The 21,913-nt window shown below is 36.8% G+C and overlaps 1 protein-coding gene across 2 annotated transcripts in view; it reads right to left on the bottom strand.

Moving 5' to 3' along the window:
* Positions 1-1,009: 1,009 nt before the first annotated feature.
* Cep162 (centrosomal protein 162) overlaps positions 1,010-21,913 on the bottom strand; it is a 77,717-nt gene continuing 56,813 nt past the window's right edge. For both annotated transcript variants that reach the window (XM_048353887.1, XM_048353888.1), the window contains 6 exons: positions 19,488-19,700; positions 15,967-16,610; positions 13,642-13,783; positions 12,138-12,236; positions 3,098-3,232; positions 1,010-1,376 (listed from right to left, as the gene is read on the bottom strand). In XM_048353887.1, the coding sequence (XP_048209844.1) occupies positions 1,167-1,376; positions 3,098-3,232; positions 12,138-12,236; positions 13,642-13,783; positions 15,967-16,610; positions 19,488-19,700 (1,443 nt within the window). In that variant the 3' untranslated portion in view covers positions 1,010-1,166. The remainder of the gene's footprint in view (positions 1,377-3,097; positions 3,233-12,137; positions 12,237-13,641; positions 13,784-15,966; positions 16,611-19,487; positions 19,701-21,913) is intronic.

The raw sequence follows: 21,913 nt of genomic DNA, 5'->3' as shown, positions 1-21,913 counted from the left end.
GAGTAGTTTTCTCTCTACTGTGTCCTCTTATGGCACAGAAGCCTGTCCCTGGATACTGTGGCCCATTCTTAGGGAACGTGGCTTTCTAGTGACCCTTCCAGGTTACTGAAATCAACTTGCTGCACAGAGTTTTCCAGGCTACTCCTTGAAGATGCTTTTCTTTAGAGGGAAATTTCCCACTTGCAATCATGGCCATCACTGGAACTTGATTGCTAGCAAATAATTGGGCCTACTCCTCTGCCTCAAGAAGTTCAGGAGGCTTCATTTGAATAATAGTGAGTGCACTGGTATATGCCTATCACCTTAGCTATGTATAGGCTGAGAAGCAGAGGATCATGGTTTCAGGTCAACCTAGCAAAAATGTCCAGGTTGACCCAGACAAAGACATGAGATCTTATCTACCATTAACATTACTAGTACACAAAGGGCTGGAAGCCTAACACAGGCAGTAGAGAACCTGCCTAGCAAGTACAAAGCTGAGGTCAAACTATTATCACTATTTATAAAAAGCCAAAAATTGTGGTTATAATTTTCAAATGACCAGCAATTTATACTGTTATTTATGAGATGCAGTCTACACAATGGATATATCAGATTTGCCTATTGTGAAATGTATTTTCCCCCATCTTCCATGAGGTGCATGAAAGAACCACTTGGAAATAAAATTGGGGGAACACAGGAGAATTCACTATATTCCCGTATAGAAATTACAGTTCTCATCTGTATTTAGAGAGGAAGCTCTGTAACTCAGCTGACAGCTGACAAGACTGTCTACACTACTGGCTCACAGTCCGGCATCTTTTCCTAACAGAAAGAGGAGCTGTTTCTGTCACAAAGAAAATGAAAAAGCACATTTCATCAGTTATAATCTGGCTGAGAATGTGCAACTTTCTTTCCATTTTATTTGCAAGTGAAACACTTTGCAATCAATCTTACTGGTTGTACATATCTGGCATTATGGATCCTGTCATAAACCATTTAAAACACGACAGTGTTTTTTCTAGTGTACATCTTGATAGTTTCCTTTTCCCTTGTTGCTTAAGGGTAATTTATTTCGAAAGCAAATGCTGCTTTGCTGTTTACTTCTGGCAATACTTATTTTTCAAAAGGTGTATAATTTCATCCATCTCCAGGGCTTTCAATGAGGTAATAGAAAATCCAAGTTTCTAGTAAAATTCTGGAGCATTCACTTCGTCTGCAATAGCAACTGGCACCACAACCCCCTGGCGGTGGAGCTCCCGAAGAACATCTAATATGGAGTCTAGTTCTGTTCGGAATGTGTCTAGCTCACGATTCTTTAATTGTGCAAGTCTTTTCCATTTCTCAACTTCTTTGTTTTGCTCATTTTCTACTACTTGGTGTGTTTTCTGTATTATCTGCAAATACAAAACTCCATATTACTGTTACAATTCACAATGGGAGTGGAAAATGAAAAACATTTAATAGTCTCAAAGAGCTAAGGTGGAAATGCAGACCTGTGCTTTCTCTGGGGGTACTTAGGTCAACCATAAAACTCTATATGTATGTGTTTTCTGTTAAAAGGTTGTGTAAGTTCAGTTTGTAATGGACTGAATGTCCGTGTCCTGTTCAAATTCATGTTGAGGCCCTATTTGTTGATAGGGCTACTAAAAGGAAAAAAGCTAAGGTCAAAAGGATGGGACTTCAATCTGATTAAATTAGTTTCATTAAAAAAGACATCAGGGGCTGGGAATATGGCCTAGAGGTAGTGCTTGCCTCGTGTACATGAAGCCCTAGGTTTGATTCTTCAAAACCACATATATAGAAAAAGCCGCAAGTGGTACCATGGCTCAAGTAGTAGAGTGCTAGTCTTGAGCAAAAAGGAGCCAGGTACAGTGCTCAGGCCCTGAGTTCAAGCCCCAAACTGGCAAAAAACAAAACAAGCCAAAAAAAAAAAAAAAGACATCAGTGAGCTCCTTTGCCTTTTGGTCATTTGAGAACACAAGAATGCCACTGCAGGGGCTGGGAATATGGCCTAGTGGCAAGAGTGTTTGTCTCGTATACATGAAGCCCTGGGTTCAATTCCCCAGCACCACATATATAGGAAACGGCCAGAAGTGGCGCTGTGGCTTAAGTGGCAGAGTGCTAGCCTTGAGCACAAAGAAGCCAGGGACAATGCTCAGGCCCTGAGTCCAAGGCCCAGGACTGGCAAAAAAAAAAAAAAAAAAAAAAAAAGAATGCCACTGCAAAGCCAGGAAGACAGCCCAGATCAGAAATCAAATTGACCACACCTTAATTTTGGATGTCTGGTCTCCAAAACTGTGAAAAAAATTTTTTGGGTGTTTTTGTGATCCAATACAAGGTATTTTTGTTAAGAGAGCCTAAGAAGACTAAAACATTTTTCAAGCAAATCTAAACATCAGTGTTAAGGCAAGTGCCTAAAAATGCATACGTTCTTACATCTGTTTTTTTAAATTTCTATTAATTTATCTGTAACTAAATGTAGGAAATTTCACTAGTGCTACATATATAACACATAACACTGTAATGACCATCTTTTAACAAATTGCTTAATTTGTTGAAGTTAATTAAATATGAATATTGTTTCTAAGTAAAATATAAAATTTTAAAACAAATTATTATCTTCTAGTACTTGTGAAAAGGAGGTATCATTTAACAAAGCCATTTATGAATACATCTTGATGAGTGTCATCCAACATTCTTACCCTCCTTGGACCCACTCCTTCCTTTACTTTAAATTTTGTGGAATATACAATGAATTATTGACTGCAATGTCCCCCCTTCACTTGTCTATCCCTCTCCTTTTGGCTGCACTCCCTCTTGAAAGTGCCCAATTCCTGGTGCTTATTTTTGTTGGGCTTTGACTTTGTCTTTTTAGGTACCTATCAATAATGGGAAATACATATAGATAGACAGACAGACAGATAGATTGATCTCCAAATATAAGGAAACTCAACCTTCGAGTATTTGAAATTTTAAGTCTTCTTAAAAAAATAAGTTAATACCTTTTAAGAGAAAATCAAACAAAAATATAATGGGAAGACTTTAGGATACAACTTTTGTTAAGAATGTCAAAATTATAGCAAATGAAAAGCACTTAAAATGAGAAACTCTCTACCTGCTGAAGTTCTTGTTCTCTTTGCTTGTGCCTTATTTCCATCTGTGTAATTTTCTTTTCTAATCCCATGAAATGTTTCATCTCTGGTGTATGGCTTTCTTTGGCTTCCCTCAATTCTTCTAAGAGTTTTGTAACCTAAAATTGAAGTATACATCAAAAAATTATGTGGTCTTGATGAAAGAATTCTTTTTCAATAGGTAAATTTTGAAAATCACGAACATGTGTATAAAACTTCTCCAGATAAACAGCATCTTGGATTTTTCTAGCAATTAATAGCTTCAAATCATATATCCAGGGAATAAAGATTCATTCTAGCTCTGAGGTGACCTAGCTAAGCTCATTCATATTCTAAGGGGTTCCAGATGATCTATCACCTTCTTACTCCCACAAATAGCAATATGGTTATGGGCTCAAAATAAACAGGGCATTGCTTGTGACTTTTAGTATCAGAAAATACCCTAAAGCATCTACTACAGCATAGTGTCTAATGCAGAGTTCAATGAATATATCTTCTCTTTTATCAACTCATCCTCATTCTCTTGTAACCCTATCATTGAGCAATTCTTACTAACTTATCTGACAATAAAGCTATGTATAAAGGAAAGGCAATGTAGTACAGGGCTCTATCTGTGTTGGCTGCTATCTTAGAAGCTGGGGATGCAAAGGTGGAGGGAGGGCAGTCTCATGGACTTTCCTGCCCAGGCTGGCTTTGAACCACGATCCTCAGATCTCAGCCTCCTGAGTAGCTAGGATTACAGGTGTGAGCCATTGGTGCCCGCCTAACACTTACATTTTTATAGTACCCAGGAGTAAAATGGAAGAAATCTGAGAGATCTTTAAAATATGCTTAGTGAACCAATTAGTTAAATTTTCCTTACACTACATAATTATAAAGTGAAATTCCATCAGGAATCAGATTTTGCTCATTGTTAACATCAAAAGTAATAAACAAGAAAATGGGGATAGATAAAATTATCACATTGAATCATGTTTTATTTCTTTTAATTTATATTACTTTTAAATTATCCTAGCTTGATGCAATCCCATTTGTTAATTTCCTTCCCTATTTGCTGAGCCCCTGGAATTCTACTCAGGAAGTTCTTGCCTATGCCAATAAGTTCTAATGTTTATTCTCCTCTTTCCTGTAGTAGGCTCAAGGTTTCAGGTCTTACTTAAACTGAAATCTTTATTCATGTTGAATTGGTATCAGTAAAGGCATCCAATTTTAGTGTTCTTCATACAGATACCTAGTTTCCCAACTCCATTTGTTAAAAAGGTGAGTTTTTTTTTTTATCAACCTTTATTTTTGAACCTTGTCAAGTATTACATGGCTACACAGGCTTATTTCTGAATATATGGATTTATTTCTGGGGTTTTTAGTCTATTCCATTGGTTGTCAGGTCTGCTTTTGTGCCAGTATCAAGCTGTTTTTGTGACTATAGCACTGTAGAAAAGTTTGAAGTGTGAAATTGTGATATTTTTGGCACTGTTTAAAAAATTATTACTTGGGCTGGGAATATGGCCTAGTGGCAAGAGTGCTTGCCTCGTATACATGAGGCCCTGGGTTCGATTCCTCAGCACCACATATACAGAAAATGTCCAGAAGTGGTGCTGTGGCTCAAGTGGCAGAGTGCTAGCCTTGAGCAAAAAAGAAGCCAGGGACAGTGCTCAGGCCCTGAGTTCATGGCCCAGGACTGGCCAAAAAAAAAATATATATTACTTTATTGTTATTATAAAGGTGATATACAGAGAGATTAAAATTGCATGAGTCAGGTAACAAATACATTTCCTTTTGTACAATGTTTTCCCTTCCCTCTCTCCCTGTCCCTCCTCACTCCCCCCACTGTTTCCACCCATGAGATATAGTTTATTTTCATCAATGTCCAGTGAGCTCCACTGCTGCACTTTTTCATCTTTTTTCCCCTTGAGTTTGTACCCTCCCCTCTGAAGATATAATATGTAAATATACCATACATAAAGAAGACAGAATCGGGGCTGGGAATCTGGCCTAGTGGCCAAGAGAGCTTGCCTCATATACATGAAGTCCTGGATTCGATTCCTCAGCAACATATATATAGAAAAGGTCAGAAGTGGCACTGTGGCTCAAGTGGCAGAGTGCTAGCCTTGAGCAAAAAGAAGCCAGGGACAGTGCTCAGGCCCTGAGTCCAAGCCCCAGGACTGGCAAACAAAACAAAACAAAAAAAGAAGATAGAACCATCAAAAACTAAAACTAAAACTAAAAAGACCTTTTTTTTTTTTTTCTCCAGAACTGCTTTGGTTAGTTGAGGTTTTGTTTGTTCTATATGATTTTTTGGAGTGTTTTCTCTATCACTATGAAAAATGACTTTAGGATTTTGATATACTGAGTTTGTAGATTGCCTTTGGCAGTATAGCCACTGTAGGATATTAATTCTAATGATCCATGAACATAGAAGCACTTGCCACATTCTAGAGTTTTTCAATTTCTTTTTTTCCAAGTTTGAATTATAGTGGTCCTTCACTTCCTTGGTTAGGTTTATTCATAGGAATTTTTATTTTAAAGCTTTTGCAAAGGGAGTTAACTTCCTCCCCGCCCCCATCTATTCATTGTTGCTGTATACAAAAGCTCCTGATTTTTTTTTACATTTTCTTTTTAATTTTTACATTTTTTGCCAAAGTAATGTACAGAGGGGTTACAGTTACATACATAAGGTGGTGAGTACATTTCTTACCAAACTTTTTACCTCCTCCTTTCATTTTTTTCCCACCTTCCCCCCTCTCCCAGTTCATTTCCCAGCTTCCCCCTTACAGCATATTGTCTTTCAAGTATTGCTGTTGCATTGGTTCACCTTTTACCCCTTGTCTCTCCATTTTGGTGTTCTCCTTCCCTAGTTCCAATAAACATACTTACAATACCCAGACCCCCCCCCCCAAAAAAAAAAGAGGAATTATTTCATAGGGTACATTGGAAATAACAATAACAAAGATAAACCACTTATTTCCAAATCTTGGCATTCATTTCTCTTAGGATCACCTTATGTGATCATACATACATTGCTATTGAGCTATTGTGCTCCTCTGCTAGGACTATCCTAGACAAGTACTAATTGGTTCCAATGAGGGAAACCATGGAGTTTATTTTTCTTTAGGTCTGGCACACTTCACTTTACTATTTCATTGTGAATGAGGCTAAGTAATAGAATTCCACTGTGTATATGTGCCACATTTTCTTGATCCATTCATCTACTGAGGGGCATCTGGGTTGGTTCTATATTTTAGCGAGGGTAAGTTGTGCTGCAATGAAAATAGTTGTGTGGTAGCTTTAGTGTGATCTTGCTTGTAATTCTTTGGGTAAATGCCCAGAAGTAGGGTTGCTGGGTCATAGAGTTGTTCTATATTAGTCTTTTGAGGAACCTCCACACAGCTTTCCAGAGTGGTTGAACAAGTTTACACTCCCACCAACAGTGTAGCAGGGTTCCCTTTGCCCAAATTCCTGCCAACATCTGTTATTGTTAGTTTTCTTGATAATAGATATTCTTACTGGGGTGAGGTAGAATCTCAATGTTGTTTTGATTTGTATTTCTTTATTTTTATTTTTTATTTTTTTTTACAGTTTCATATGTTAGGCCATGGGTACATACTTATACTATTTGTTACCTCCTCCTTCATTCCCCTCTCTCCTCTCCCCCTTCCCCCATGAGTTGTTCAGTTGGCTTACACCAAATGGTTTTGCAAGTATTGCTTTTGGAGTCGTTTGTCTTTTTATTCTTTGTCTCTCCATTTTGATATTCCCTTTCACTTCTCTAGTTCTAATACCAGTAGATACAGTATCCAGGGTACTCAGATGAGAAACAGTGATAGCGCGGGTACAACCACAGGAAGGGGATACAAGAGGATCATCAACAAAAGAAGCTACTGTTTCACATGGCATGTTGAAAGTAATTACAACAGTGATATAAACTCATTTCTATAACATGGAGTTCATTTTACTTAGCATCATCTTATGCGTTCATAAGGGCATAGTTATTGGGCTCTTGTGATCCTCTGCTGTGACTAGCCTAAACCTGTGCTAATTATTCCCTATGAGGGAGACCATAGAGTCCATGTTTCTTTGGATCTGGCTCACTTCACTTAGTATAATTTTTTCCAAGTTCTTCCATTTCCTTACGAATGGGGAAATGTCATTCTTTCTAATAGAGACATAAAATTCGATTGTGTATATGTACCACGTTTTCCTGATCCATTCGTCTACTGAGGGGTATCTGGGTTGGTTCCATATTTTAGCTATGACAAATTGTGCTGCGATGAACATTGTTGTGCTAGTGGCTTTAGTGTGTTCTTGTGTGTAGTCTTTTGGGTAGATGCCCAAAAGTGGGGCTCCTGGGTCATAGGGGAGCTCTGTATTTATCCTTCTGAGGAATCTCCATACTGCTTTCCAGAGTGGCTGAACAAGTTTACATTCCCACCAACAATGAAGTAGGATTCCCTTTTGGCCACATCCCCTCCAACATTTGTTATTGTTAGTTTTCTTGATAAAGGACATTTTTACTTGGGTGAGGTGGAATCTCAATGTTATTTTGATTTGCATTTCTTTTATGGCCAGTGATGCTGAACACTTCTTCATATGCCTTTGGCCATTCTCATTTCCTCTTTAGAGAAGTCTCTCTTTAAGTTTTTAGTCCATTTATTGAGGGGGAATTTGTTTCGGGGAAACTTATTTTTTTGAGTTCTAAGTATATTTTAGATAAGAGATTCTTGTTTGTTATACGGCCAGTAAAGATTTTCTCCTAATCTGAGGGCTATTTTTCTTGTTAGCTATATCATTGCTGTGCAAAAGCTCTGCAGTTTGATGTAATCCCATTTGTTCAACCTTTCTTTGACTTGCTGTTTTTCTGGGCCTCTATTAAGAAATTTTTGATCTGTGTAAAGGAGCCCTAGTGTTTCTGCTATTCCTTCCTGCAATGTTTTCAGGTTATCTGCTTTTCTAGTGAGTTCTTTGATCCATTTGGAATTGATTCTGGTGCAGGGTGATACATAAGGATCTAGCTTTAGTTTTTTTTTTTTTTTTTTTTTTGGCCAGTCCTAGGCCGTGAACTCAGGGTCTGAGCACTGTCCCTGGCTTCTTTTTGCTCAAGGCTAGCACTCTGCCACTTGAGCCACAGTGCCACTTCTGGCCATTTTCTGTATATGTGGTGCTGAGGAATCAAACCCAGGGCCTCATGTATATGAGGCAAGCACTCTTGTCACTAGGCCATATTCCCAGCCCCTAGCTTTAGTTTTCTACAGGTGTTTAACCAATTTTGCCAGCACACTTTATTGAAGAGGCTGTCTTTCTTCCAAACTATTTTTTTAAATCTCCTTTATCAAAGATTAAGCAGCCACAGGTGTGCAGGTTCATTTCTGGGTCTTCAGTTCTATTTCAGTGGTCCTCAGGCCTGTTCTTGTGCCAGTAGCAAGCTTTTTTTCTTTTTTTTAAATTACTATAAGCTTTGTAATACAGCTTGGTATTGTTCTTCCTGCTTAGGAGTGTTTTTGCTATTTGGAGTCTTTTATTGTTCCATACGAATTTCTGGATTGCTTCCTCTATTTCATTAAAGAATGGTGCTGAGATATTGATGGGTATTGAATTGAATTTGAATTTGTGGATAGCCTTTGGCAATATTGCCATTTCACCATGTTAAGTCTCCTACTCCAGGAGCATGGGGGGTTTTCCATTTCCTCAGTTCTGCTTTAATTTCCTTTATCAGGTTTTTAAAGTTCTCATCATACATCATAAAGGTCTTTCACATCTTTGGTTAAGGTTATTCCTAATTTTTTTTTTTTTGAGGCTATTGCAAAAGAAGTTGCTTTCCTGATTTCAGCCTCACTGTTCACATTGTTGGCATACAGAACAGCCATTGATTTTTGAGGATTTATTTTATAATCTGCTACTTCGCCAAAGTTTTGGATTATCTGAAGTCACTTGGGAGTAGAATCTATGGGGTTCTTTAAATACAGGATCATATCATTTGCAAGAAGAAGGAGTTTTACTTTGTCTTTCCCTATTTGGATCCCCTTTATATTTGTCTCTCGCCTTATTGTTCTGGCTATGAATTTTAGTACTATGTTGAAGAGGATTGAAGAAAGTGGACATCCTTGCCTTGCTCCTGATTTTAAAGGAAATGGCTTTAACCATTAAGTAGAATGCTAGCTGTAACTTTGTCATAAACAGCTTTTATTATATTCAGGAATGTTCCCTGGATTCCTCATTTCTCTAAAGCTTTCATCATAAATGGGTGCTGGATTTTGTCAAATAAAGTTCCTGATTTTTGTAGGTTGATTCTATATCCTGCTACTTTGCCAATATTATTTGCCAGCTCCAGGAGCTTGGGGATGGAGTCTCCACTTAAGGTCCTTTAGCTATAGAACCATAACACCTGCAAATAGTAGTCTTTGTGTCCTACTTTGAGTTTGTCTTTCTCTTGTCTGAGTGTATGGCTAGGAATTCTAGCACTAAATTGAAAAGGAATGTAGAGGGTAGACATCCTTGTCTTAGTTATGATTTTGGATGAATGATTTGTCATAAATTGGCTTTATTACATTGAGATATGTTCTTTTTATTCCTAGATTTTTCCAGAGCTTTAATCATAAAAGGATGTTGGATTTTGTCAAAGAGATTTTCTGTATTTATTGAGATGATCTTGTGATTCTTGTCTTTGGGTTTTGTTAATGTTCTGTTTTACATTTATTTACACATATTGAACCAGCCTTGAATCCCAGGAAGGGTACTGTATGATTTTTTAAAAAATTAGTAGCTGAATTTGGTTAAGCAAATGTTTTACTAAGGTGTTTTGGATCTATATTAATCAGAGATTAGCCAACAGGCTTTTTGTTGTTGTTGGATTCCTGTTTGGTTTTGGGATGTGAAATTCTGTCTTCACAGAGTGAGTCATGACTTCTCCCCTTCTAGTTCATGGAAAAGTTTGGGGCATATTGGTGTTAGCTATTTTTTAAAGGTCTTTTAGATATTTTCTTTGACATTTCAATTTCATTACTTGTTACAGTTGTTTTTAAATGGTTATCCTCTTAGATCAGTTTTGGTACACTTAGGCTGTTATCTAGGAATACAACAATTTCTTCCAGATTTTCCAATTGGCATATTATAATGTTCTCATATTTGTTGTGATATCCCCCAATCTAATCTTTAATTTTATTTCAATGATGTCTCCTTTTGGTCAATTTTGTTGCTTTTTTCCAAAGAATTTTTTGTTTTATTCTCTGTAAAGTTCTGTTAGTCTCCATTATTTCAGATCTAATCTTTATTCTTTCCAACTACTAGATTTAGTTTGTTCTTGTTTTTCTAAGAGTTTGAGGTAGGTACATCACTACTTTATTCATTTGAGATTTCAATATTTTGTTGATGTAGGCAGTCTTTTAAAATTTTTTTTTAATTGTCAAACTGAGTACAGAGAGGTTACAGTTTCATACGTTAGGCATTGGATACATTTCTTGTACTGTTTGTTATCTCCTCCCTCATTCCCCCCTCCCCCTCCCCCTCCCTTTCCCCCTTTCCCTTTCCCCACGAGTTGTTCAGTTGATTTACACCAAACAGTTTTGCAAGTATTGCTTTTGTAGTCGTTTGTCTTTTTACCCTGTGTCTCTTGATTTTGGTATTCCCTTTCAGTTTCTAGTTCTAATACCAGTATACACGGTTTCCAATGTACTCAGATAAGATACAGAGATAGTGCAGGTACAACCACAGGAAGGTGATACAAGAGGGTCATCAATAATAGAAGCTACGGTTTCACATGGCATGTTGAAAGTAATTACAACAGTGATATAACAGTCGTTTCCATAACATGGAGTTCATTTCACTTAGCATCATCTTATGTGTTCATAAGGGTATAGCTATTGGGCTCTTGTGATCCTCTGCTGTGACTAGCCTAAACCTGTGCTAATTATTTCCTATGAGGGAGATCATAGAGTCCATGTTTCTTTGGATCTGGCTTACTTCACTTAGTATAATTTTTTCCAAGTTCTTCCATTTCCTTACGAATGGGGCAATGCTATTCTTTCTGATAGAGGCATACAATTCCATTGTGTATATGTACCACATTTTCCTGATCCATTCATTGATGTAGGCAGTCTTAAACTAAAATTTTTGTCCTAGAACTGCCTTTGCTGTTTCCCAAAGATACTGGTATTTTGTGTTTTCACTTGATTCTAGGAACTTTTGGATTTCCATTCTTATTTCTCCAATGCCCTACTTATCATTCAGCAATGTGTTACTTAGTCTCCATGAATTTGAGTATTTTCTGTGTTTTGTTTTCTTTTTTTGCTGTTAAGCTCTAATTTTATTCCATTATGGTCTTACAGGATACAAGGGATTATTTCACTGTGCTTATATCTGCTCAGACTTGCTTTATGACCAAGGATATGAGCTATTTTTTTGTTGGTGGTGGGGCTTAAACTCAGGGCATAGGCTCTGTTCCTGAGAGCTCTTTTGCTCAAGGTTAGCACTCTACTACTTTGAGCCATAGCACCACTTCTGGTTTTCTGATGGCTAATTGGAGATGAGTCTCATGGACTTTGCTGCTTGGGCTGGCTTTGAACTGCAATCCTCACGTCTCAGCCTCCTGAGTAGCTAGGATTATAGGCGTGAGCCACCAGCACCTGGTCTTAGTAGTCTTTTGATAAGACCTTGAGAAGGTTGAAATAAAAAATGGTTTTCCTCACTGGTAATACTTAACATAGAATTAGTTGATTAGCTTATCTCCTTTAAATAAAAATCTATCACTGCCCACAAAACCTGAACAATGACAAAGAGGTAATTAAGAAAATCCTTGTTATTTACAATTAACAATGCACCAATACAACAAAAGCCTTAACAGAAAATATAGATATTAAAGGCAATATGTGAGTTACATGTGGTAAAACAGTAAAGATTTGTGAATATCTTCTTAACAACTGAGAGATATCAGATTATATGAATGTGTACATTTAAGTAAAAAATTTACACAGATAAATGAATGTGAGTGAAAAGCTGAAGAAATATTAGCTCAATATTCTGCTTACTTCTTACCTCATTTTGTAAAATTTCTTCTCGAACTTGAGAAACTGCAAGGGACTCTTGTTTATTCTGAAGCTCATTAATTTGATTTTGGAAATGTTTTATGAGTACCTAATAAACAGGGAAGAATGGGATTAGGAAAACTGTCTAAAACAAAGTAAACAATATAGAAAACAAACTCATCATGACTAAAATTAAATAAAATCTTTAAAAAGCCTTAGCCCCGCAAAGTAGCACATACCTATAACCCAAACATTTCAAGGCTGACATGGGAGAACATTAAGTTTAAGACCAGCTTGTGCTACATAGTGAGACCCTGTCAAGCAAATAAAACCTTAAAACATACTGAATAAAGTGGACAACATTATCTGTATGTGTCATCTATATTTATTATTCTCTTTATACATCCAAGACTAAGCAAGATGGTGGTCTTTGTAAAAGACCTATTAACTATAACATAAGCCTTACATCTCTGTGATATAAATGTCAGTTTTTTACTTTCAGACAAACTGAAATACATGAACAGACATTTTCACCAAGAAACAGAGGAGGGGCTGGGGATATGGCCTAGTGGCAAGAGTGCTTGCCTCGTATACATGAGGCCCTGGGTTCGATTCCCCAGCACCACATATACAGAAAATGGCCAGAAGTGGCGCTATGGCTCAAGTGGCAGAGTGCTAGCCTTGAGCAAGAAGACGCCAGGGACAGTGCTCAGGCCCCGAGTCCAAGCCCCAGGACTGGCCAAAAAAAAAAAAAAAAGAAACAGAGGAGGTTCAAAGTTGTAGAACACTTCCTACCAAGCGCAAGGGCTTGAGTTCAATCCCAGAACTGTTAAAAAATAAACAATAAAAAATGTAAAAAAAAACCCTATGATAACATGTAAAAAATATTATTATCACCAGTTCTCCACAAAGATTTGTTTCAATTAAGAAAGTATAAAATAATTATAAATGGAAGAAATGGTAATGAGATGAGGAAATAATTTCTTAAAACTTGTTCCTTATGGTGATTAAAAAAAATTTAATGCCTATAGAAAAGATGAAAAAATGAACACGAATATTCTTCCATTCCACCAGCTGTATTCTGCCACATTTTCCTTTTCTTTGAAGTATCATTTGCAAATTGCAGATAAAAGTTCTACTTTTAATGCTGTTTTCAATCTAGTAACAGAAAAGGGCCACAATAGCAGATATTGAAGCCATTCTTAATATGTTCAGCTATTCCTTGGAAGATGATTTTATTGAAGGAAATGCTTAGGAGCGTCATCATAGTTCTCAGAAGAGAACTTCTCTCTGTTCATGATCACCAGTGTCTGATGGTTTATAGTTCTCAACCATCTGTTTAGTGAAGGAAAGGATAATGCACAGGAGGAACAGATAACTGCTTGGAGTGGAGAGGGGTGGCTCAATAATCCAACCCTAAGTTCCTAGTCATGCTAGATATACTTTAACCTTCTGTTAGAACCTTCTGTCTTAGAAGTATATTCAGGTTTAAGACAGAGAGAACTGTCACCTACCTCTTGAGTTGCTATTTTGCGATTCAGTTCAGCAACTTTGGAAGAGGAATTTTCGACTGCATTTTGGCAAAGGAGCTTCTCTATTTCCCTCTGATGAGATGCTTTGAGGGATGCAATATGGGCTGCAGTGTCTTCTTTGACCCTAGAGAGCAAATGAGAGAAAAATCACATAACAGTGCCCCTCAACTTCTAATTAAGTTAGCACATATATAGTGCAGGCAGCCTGGAAACAGTAAAGGGAGAGAGGGCAACTAATGGGGTAGTTAAGTGCTAAGCTAAGCACTGATTACTTATGGGTTCTTAACAATCACTCCATGAACTCACTATTTACTACGTTATTTAAAGGGCAAACTTAAGTTTATGAAAAGTTATGTAGAGTCCAAGATCAGTAATTATAGTTCTAGACTTTTTTTTTAATATTCCTTTTATTCAATTTCTTTCTCTCTCTCTCTCTCTCTCTCTTTTTTTTTTTTTTTTTTTTGCCAGTCCTGGGGCTTGGACTCAGGGCCTGAGCACTGTCCCTGGCTTCTCTTTGCTCAAGGCTAGCACTCTACCACTTGAGCCACAGTGCCACTTCTGGCCATTTTCTGTATATGTGGTGCTGGGGAATTGAACCCAGGGCCTCATGTATACGAGGCAAGCGCTCTTGCCACTAGGCCATATCCCCAGCCCCAGTTCTAGACTTTATAATCAGTAATTGTAGATCCAGATTTTATAATCTAGATGAGGCTTTATATATTCTCTGAGGAATCTAAGTTTCCAAGTATCTGCTTGAATGTGAAGTGTTTGATATTCTAACTTTTAAGATTAACTTAAGATTTCTTGTTCTGATTCTGGTTTGGATGAGTACAACCAACCCCTCCGGAATCTTAACGCTTTGTGTTTAGACAGTAGTCACTAAATTTGGTTCATGGATATGGCTCCAGGGCTATCTGTGTGCTGTGAGAATAAAATGACATTTATAGTAATTTTCAGGACACAAGGAAAACCTCCATTTAATTATCTGTGACCATAAGTGCGAGAGAGAATTTCTGTAACAAGATATACACATCCATAGACAGTAAAAGAGATGGTAAACTTAAGGATCACTACTCATTTGTGCTAATACAGCAATTTACAAACTATTGAGAGGCTTATTAGTTGTTCCACAATATTACTATTTCTCCATAGAAATAGTATGGTTAGAGTTCTAAGAACAAGTAAAAAGCAGTAGGAAGTAAAGTTTACTTCTCAGGATAAGAACTATCTGAGAAACCGATTGACAATACTAGAAAAATTTAAAGGCAAATTACTAGGAAAAAAATGTTTAAAAATTATTTCTGTGTGCTGTGATGTGGGAATATTTAAATGTTTTTCACGGTTTCTATCAATGTGAAATAAAATTGAATTCTGACTTTTCTGTGACTGTAAAAAATTATTTCTGGGGGAAGAATGTAATTTTTTCCTAAATGACTTACTACTACTCTTTTCAGGACTGAAAAAAAACCAACAAGGTTTAGAGCAGGATTGCCAAGACAACTCCATCACTGACATGACATGCCTACCAATCAATCAATAGGCATACATTAGGTGCCTTTCCATGTTCTTTGGGGCTCAAGTGACAGAGTGCTAGCCTTGAGCAAAGAGAAGCCAGGGACAGTGCTCAGGCCCTGAGTCCAAGGCCCAGGACTGGCAAAAAACAAAAACAAAAACAAAACAAAAGCAAAGCTACAGCCAGGAATGGAGAACTTACACGGGGAACTTGTTTATAGGTTAAAAATAGAAGATTAAAGATAAAGATTAAATGAAATGTCCTATTTCTGCCTCCCAAGTGGCTAGGATTATAGGCATCATATACCATGAAACCCAGCCTCAGGTTTCAACTAGTTCTGATAGCTGATTATTGACAGGAATCAAAATCAAGGTCTCTGATAGGTAGAGAATTGGGAATCAATAGATCTATGCTTAGCAAAGTAATATACCTTAAAATCTAGCAAAGAATTTGTATAGGGATTCAATTAATTATCCAGAAAAAATACAAGTGTGTGTGCGTGCGTGTGTGTGCGTGTGTTCTGGGGCTTGAACTCAGGTTATGCATATTGTCCTTGAGCTTTTTTGTTCAAGGCTAGTGTTCTAGCACCTGAGCCACACCTCCACAGGCTTTTAGGGGTTAACTGGAGATAAGAGTATCATGAACTTGCCTGCCCTGGCTTAAAGTTGAGACTCTCAAATCTAATACTCCTGAGTAATTACGAATATAGGCATGAGCCATGAGCAACCAGCTGTGTCTTACAACTTCTAATCAATCTTTTATATTCATATTTTAGAAATAATTTATCATTTTACCTTTTCATGGAGTTTTCAAACTGGCTCACTGCTGCTTCAGACTCTATCTTCAGCTTATTTCTTTCCATAATTAGTCCCTCTAGCTCATTTTTCAATCTGTAGTTTTCCTGCAAAACTTCTGAAATATGGGAATCAGTAAAAATATGTGGTTGGTACAGCTTGCCACTCAAGGGTTCAAGGAAGTACTTTGCAGTTCCTCTATTTGGTGGCAAGGTATCTTTTTTCACCCTTGAAGATGATTCCTCTTTTCCCTTCAAGTTCTGACTAGACAGCATCATTCTCCTTTCCTTTTGAAGCCTCTCCACAGTTCTTGAAAGTCCTTGTATTTCCCTTCCCTTTGCTGCCAGTTCTTCATTGAGTCTTACCAGTTTTGCTTTAGCATGGGCCTGTTCTACCTGCAATTCTATAGACTGGAGATCTTTACCATTGCTGTCATTTGTCTTGTATTTTAATTCAGCATTCCTTTGTTTAAGAATATCTATTTCAGTTTCAAGGTTTCTCACGGTGGTCAGATGAGCTTCCTTAATGTCCTTGAGCTCTGTCTCTAGTTCCTTAACCCTGGTATCATGGTGATTCTGGGGTTCTTCCTTTAATTTGTTGGCAAGTAGCTGCTCTTGCTCTGCTAGTCTTTTTTCATACTGAATCTGGAGAAAGAATGCACATAATATTCACTTAACAACCATGTAATCTTTCATGTTTCATATTCATGTTCAATATCCATGTAACATTTCATGTTTCATTAATTATTGAAGCCTTGCATTCTGCTGAGTCCTACCTATACCTTCATTGGGCATTCATCATACTGTCAGATATCTCCAAGTTTTTTATTTTGAGGGGGGGCACAATTTTATTATCTTTAAGTAATTTTACAAAGGAGTTGCCATTCAACAAAGCAGCTTATAAATATAGTGTGTCTTGAGCAATGTTGCACCTTTCAACATTCTCATCTACCTCTCCCAACCCACCCCCAACCCTCATTTTTCTTAATTTTCAGGTTGTGTATTGACGTTTTCTTTGCCATTTAACAAAGCAGTTCATGTATACAATGTATCTTGATCTGTGTCATCCCTTCATCCTAGAATAAACTGAGGTCCTCCTTTGAAGAAGGGTATACCATTAAATCTCTCTCTCTTCTTTTTTTTTTTTTTAAATGAGGAAGAGTCTTTGAAATGAGGACTTCAAACTTGCTTGAACACTTGACCCACATATGCTAGTATATTCCCCATTTTTTTTGAGCTTTACAAACAAAATTAAGAAACCAGGCACTGGTGGCTTATGGCTATAATTCTAGCTATTCAGGAGGCTGAGATCTGAGGATCACGGTTTGAAGCTCGGGCAGGAAATTCCATGAGATTATCATCTCCAATAAACTGCTCAAAAAAGCTGGAAGTGGCACTGTGGCTCAAGTGGTAGAGCACTTGCCTTGAGCAAAAGAAGCTTAGGGACAGCACCTAGGCCCATAGTTCGAGCCCCACGACTAGCAAAAAATAAAATAAAAACATAAAATTATGGTTTACTAAGTTAAGATTTTATTAATTTTAAATCAACAGTTTACTACCAACCTTTTCTTCACCCTTCTGTAAAACACATTCATTGAGGATAAACATGTAAAACAACTGGTAAATACTGATGTGTTTGAGGGAGCAGTACCCTAAAGCATCAACTTACAAATGTTGTAAGGAACCTGACAACTTGGAATTGCTATGATCCTTTACTATACTAAATAAATGAAATACTTAGAATAAACTGTTTCTTCTATGGACTGAGTAATCATAGTGTTATCTCATTTATTCAGTGAATATTTATTGAACTACAGCTTCATGTCAGTGAGTTTAGTTCCACAGGTAAAAGAGATTCAGTTCTTTTATTTCAAATAGTTCACAGCCTGTGAGGATAGCAACAGAATTCCTTGATACATGACTTTGGGAACATGGTTCAGAGAGAAGAAAGTGGCCAGACTATCTAGAGGCACCAGGAAGGTGGGGAGACCACACAGAAGATAGCACATTCAAGTTTGGTTCTGAGGGATAAAGGTAAATATGGGGCTAAGTGGATGCAAGGATGTTTTAGAAATAGGAGGAGGATACTTGAATGGAAAGGAATGCTAAATGTGTGCTAAGACTTGTAAATGAATGAAGAAAATGACAAGTAGGGAGGAAGGGCAGGAATAGGATGAAGTAGGGAAGTATAAAAAGGGAAATGTTATGGTAGGCAAATTTAGATATATAAAATTAGGGTAGGAAGTTTGAGTTTGTATCTGAGAGTCCCTATTTGGTCACTAAAATATTAACAATAATAAACATTAACTTAACTGTGTGTTTTCTATACTCCGGGTATAATATTGAGACCTTTAAGGATAGTCAATTCTACCAATATCTTTTAATTTAGGGATTACTTAAAATATGTATTAAAGGATACTTTTCCAAGCACTTTGATTATGGTAGGATACAATGGTGAGTAAGAGTAGAACAGTCTCTCAGCCATCAGGAGTCCACAATATAGAGGGGAAAGTGACCACTCACAATCTAACCAAATGGTTAAAAGTATGGTGAATGTATGGAGGAAAGGTGCTTGGGGCTAAGAGTGCTCTCCACAGAGAATTCATCAACCAAGAGGCCTAGGAAAGGTTTCTCTAGGGAAGCAATATATGGGCTGAGATCTGATGGTCAGAAACTTGTTCATTTTGGGAAAGGAACAGAATACTTGCATCTCTGTGGCTGTAGGAGTAAAGGGTAAGAAAAGGCCTAGCTATAATCTATAGATACATGCCATTTATCTAGGGAAAAGAACAGAATACTTGAATCTCTGTGCCTGTAGGAGTAAAGGGTAAAGAAAGGCCCAGCTATAATCTATAGTGCCACTTATCTATCTTAAGAAAAATGGGAAATTATTCAAGGAGCATCAACAAAGGAGTGTGGGCACAAGGCTGAGCTATAGATGGGCTGGGATGTACCTCAGTGGCAAAGTGCTTGCCTAGCAAGTGCAACGTCCTGGGTTTGATCCCCAGTACCAAAAAAAAAAAAAAAAAAAAAAAAAAGGCTGAGCTATATGGCTTGGTGGTAAAGTGCTAGCCTAGCAGGTACAAGACCTTGGTTCTATATTCAGCTTTCAAAAACCAAACCAAACACACAAAGAGAAGTTTGTAAGAGATGATGCTCTCCTAGCTGTCCTGCATCCCTGCCCTAACCTACGCCCCAAAATGTGTTATTCTGCCTCCATCTTTCAGTGGTGTCTAGGTAAATTTAGGGAAAATGCTTCAAACATGGTAATTTATTTCATTTTATACCAAATATGTATCAGAGTTGTTTTATTCTCCCCTAACTTCATTTCAACTAATTCTAATATTGAGAGAGGCAATGTAAAGATCACTTTGTAATAGCTTATTATGACAACAAGATTTGATGGTTCTAGGTTTCTTTTGTACATACAGGTACTAGTGGTAAGGATTTTGAGGGCAAGATGTCTAGAGCTTTGCTAAAATGAGCTCTTGGAAGCCCTATCCATAGCCAGCTGGTACTTACCTTCATTTTCTGAAACTGTTGCTCCATGGTACGAAGGCTTCTCTTTGCTTCTTCATCTTTACCCTCCAGTTCAGCTTCTAGCTTTTTTACCCTTTTTTCCATAAATTCCACTGTGTTTCTACCTACTACATCACCAGCTGCTGAAGCAGCCAGAATTAAAGTAGGTAAAGAGTTGGGGTATCTTCTCTTGAGAATTCCTTCCATTTCCTTAACCTATTAGGATGGTTTTGAACATATGTAAATATATAAAACTAGGTAAGAATAAAGCAGCTTAACACATAAACTTGGGTTATGTGCATTGGTCATACTGGAGATGCTGATAGTATGTCTCTAGGATGAATGAAAGGCACAAAGTACAATGCACTTTCAAAAAACTGTCTACTTTAAATTCCTCCCTGATTAACTACTGGCTCACTTAGGAAATTCTCCTACAGCCACATCTTCTGCTGTTTTGTTATATTAGTAAAAACTAATCATACTGAGTACAAACTCCTTTCACTATTGTTTAAAAACAATAGTACTACCATCCACTGACTGAAAAATTACTTACATGCATATGAGCACTCAAAGTTTCTGCAATGAACATCACTTTTTAGGCACTAGCCCTATGGTAACAATCTCCAATCTACAGACTCTTCCATCAAGCCTCTCCAATAAGCTTAAACTAATTTAAAATGACTTATTTTAATGGGGAAATAAGAAGAATCAGATGACATATAATAAGGTCTTCACAAAAGGATACTTTTCATTAAGTCTATAAACTAATGACATCTTTTATGGTCTTTCTGTAAGAAAATAACTGTACTAGAGTACACAGAAATCATTCTTGCTTTTTAAACGATAACCCAGCATAGATAGTGAGGCCTTGATAAATGCTGGCTTTCATTATTGTTATTATTTTATTTATTATTACTTTGTCTAAAAAAATCTACCTAAGGCAAGATGGGTGGTGGGGTTCAAAACCTTGCTTCTAGACAACATTATTTAGATTTAGCATTTAAGAATCATATACCATTTGCAAAGCTGACAGTAAATATATTCATTACTGAAAACTGCTTTTGTATTCATTGGTGTGCCATAAATTGAGATATATCAAAATCTAAATACTAATGTTTTACTTAAAAAAATCTTCAAAGTTTTCTTTCCTTTGACAATTGAAAATCTAGTTATTTTCATGAATTCTATTTGGAGGCATAGGCATATAAACATACATACTATATAATAAAAAGAGAATTAGATTTTAGAATTTATTTGAAATATTTTAATTGGTTACAATGGATTTATTTAAAAATTACATGAATGCTTTAGCCCTAATTATGGCATCTTGAAATACATATATCATTTTCAGAGAAAATTAATTTTACTTTTACCTTTCTTCATTTTTGCATGAAAATATTATTCTTTAGTCGATATCAGAATGGCTGGTATACAAAGCAAATTTTTCAAAATTTTCATGAAATTAAACTATGAAATGGTCCATTAAATGAACAAGCTGGACACAGTGGATCATGTCTGCAATTCTAGCTACTTGGGAGGCTAAAATTGGGAGGATTGAGGTATGAGGCCAACGCTAGTAAAAAATTTCTGAGGCCTTCTATCTCAAGCAATAGCTAAGTGTGGTTGCCCACTTCTGTGATCCTAGCTATGTAGGAAATATAAATATAAATATAAATATAAAGACTGTAGTTTAAGCCAGCCTAAACAAAAAGTGAAAAATAATGAAAGCAAAAAGGGCTAACAAGGGTTGGGAATATGGCCTAGTGGCAAGAGTGCTTGCCTCCTATACATGGGTTCGATTCCTCAGCACCACATATATACAACATGGCCAGAAGTGGCGCTGTGGCTCAAGTGGCAGAGTGCTATCCTTGAGCAAAAAAGAAGCCAGGGACAGTACTCAGGCCCTGAGTTTAAGGCCCAGGACTGGCCAAAAAAAAAAAAAGCTAAAAAACCCCAGTACCTCCAAATGAACAAAAAAGCATGAACAAATTTCACATCTAATTAGCCTCGTTTTTACTTAGATTCTATTTTGAAAAGCAATAATTTACAGTTAATCAGTTTAGAACATATTCTAGAATGATTCTGAATACATAGTGATATACCTTGATTACAAAATAAATATTCAGGCCTAAAAATCACTAGGCTAGAAATGCTTACAGAGAATAAATCAGATCTCATATAGTTATGCAGAAGTCCAATTATAAAAAGTACTACTAAATGAGGACTAATATTCTACAAAGATATAATCGAAGATAATTATATAATACATGCTTAGTGAAAATGCTAATAAAAGCTGACTTTTATAAAATAGTCTATTTCTAGTCAATAGGTGCCCCTAATTCAAGCCTTAATTTTCATCTTAAGCACATTTTCACATCTTAACTCTCATACATTCATTTCTACATAATTTCTCTTTAAAAAGTCATTTA

The sequence above is a fragment of the Perognathus longimembris genome, chromosome 9, assembly GCF_023159225.1.
Source record: "Perognathus longimembris pacificus isolate PPM17 chromosome 9, ASM2315922v1, whole genome shotgun sequence".
Taxonomy (NCBI): domain Eukaryota; kingdom Metazoa; phylum Chordata; class Mammalia; order Rodentia; family Heteromyidae; genus Perognathus; species Perognathus longimembris.
The sequence above is the reverse complement of the archived record's forward strand: the minus strand, read 5'-3'. Positions and strand labels throughout refer to the sequence as shown.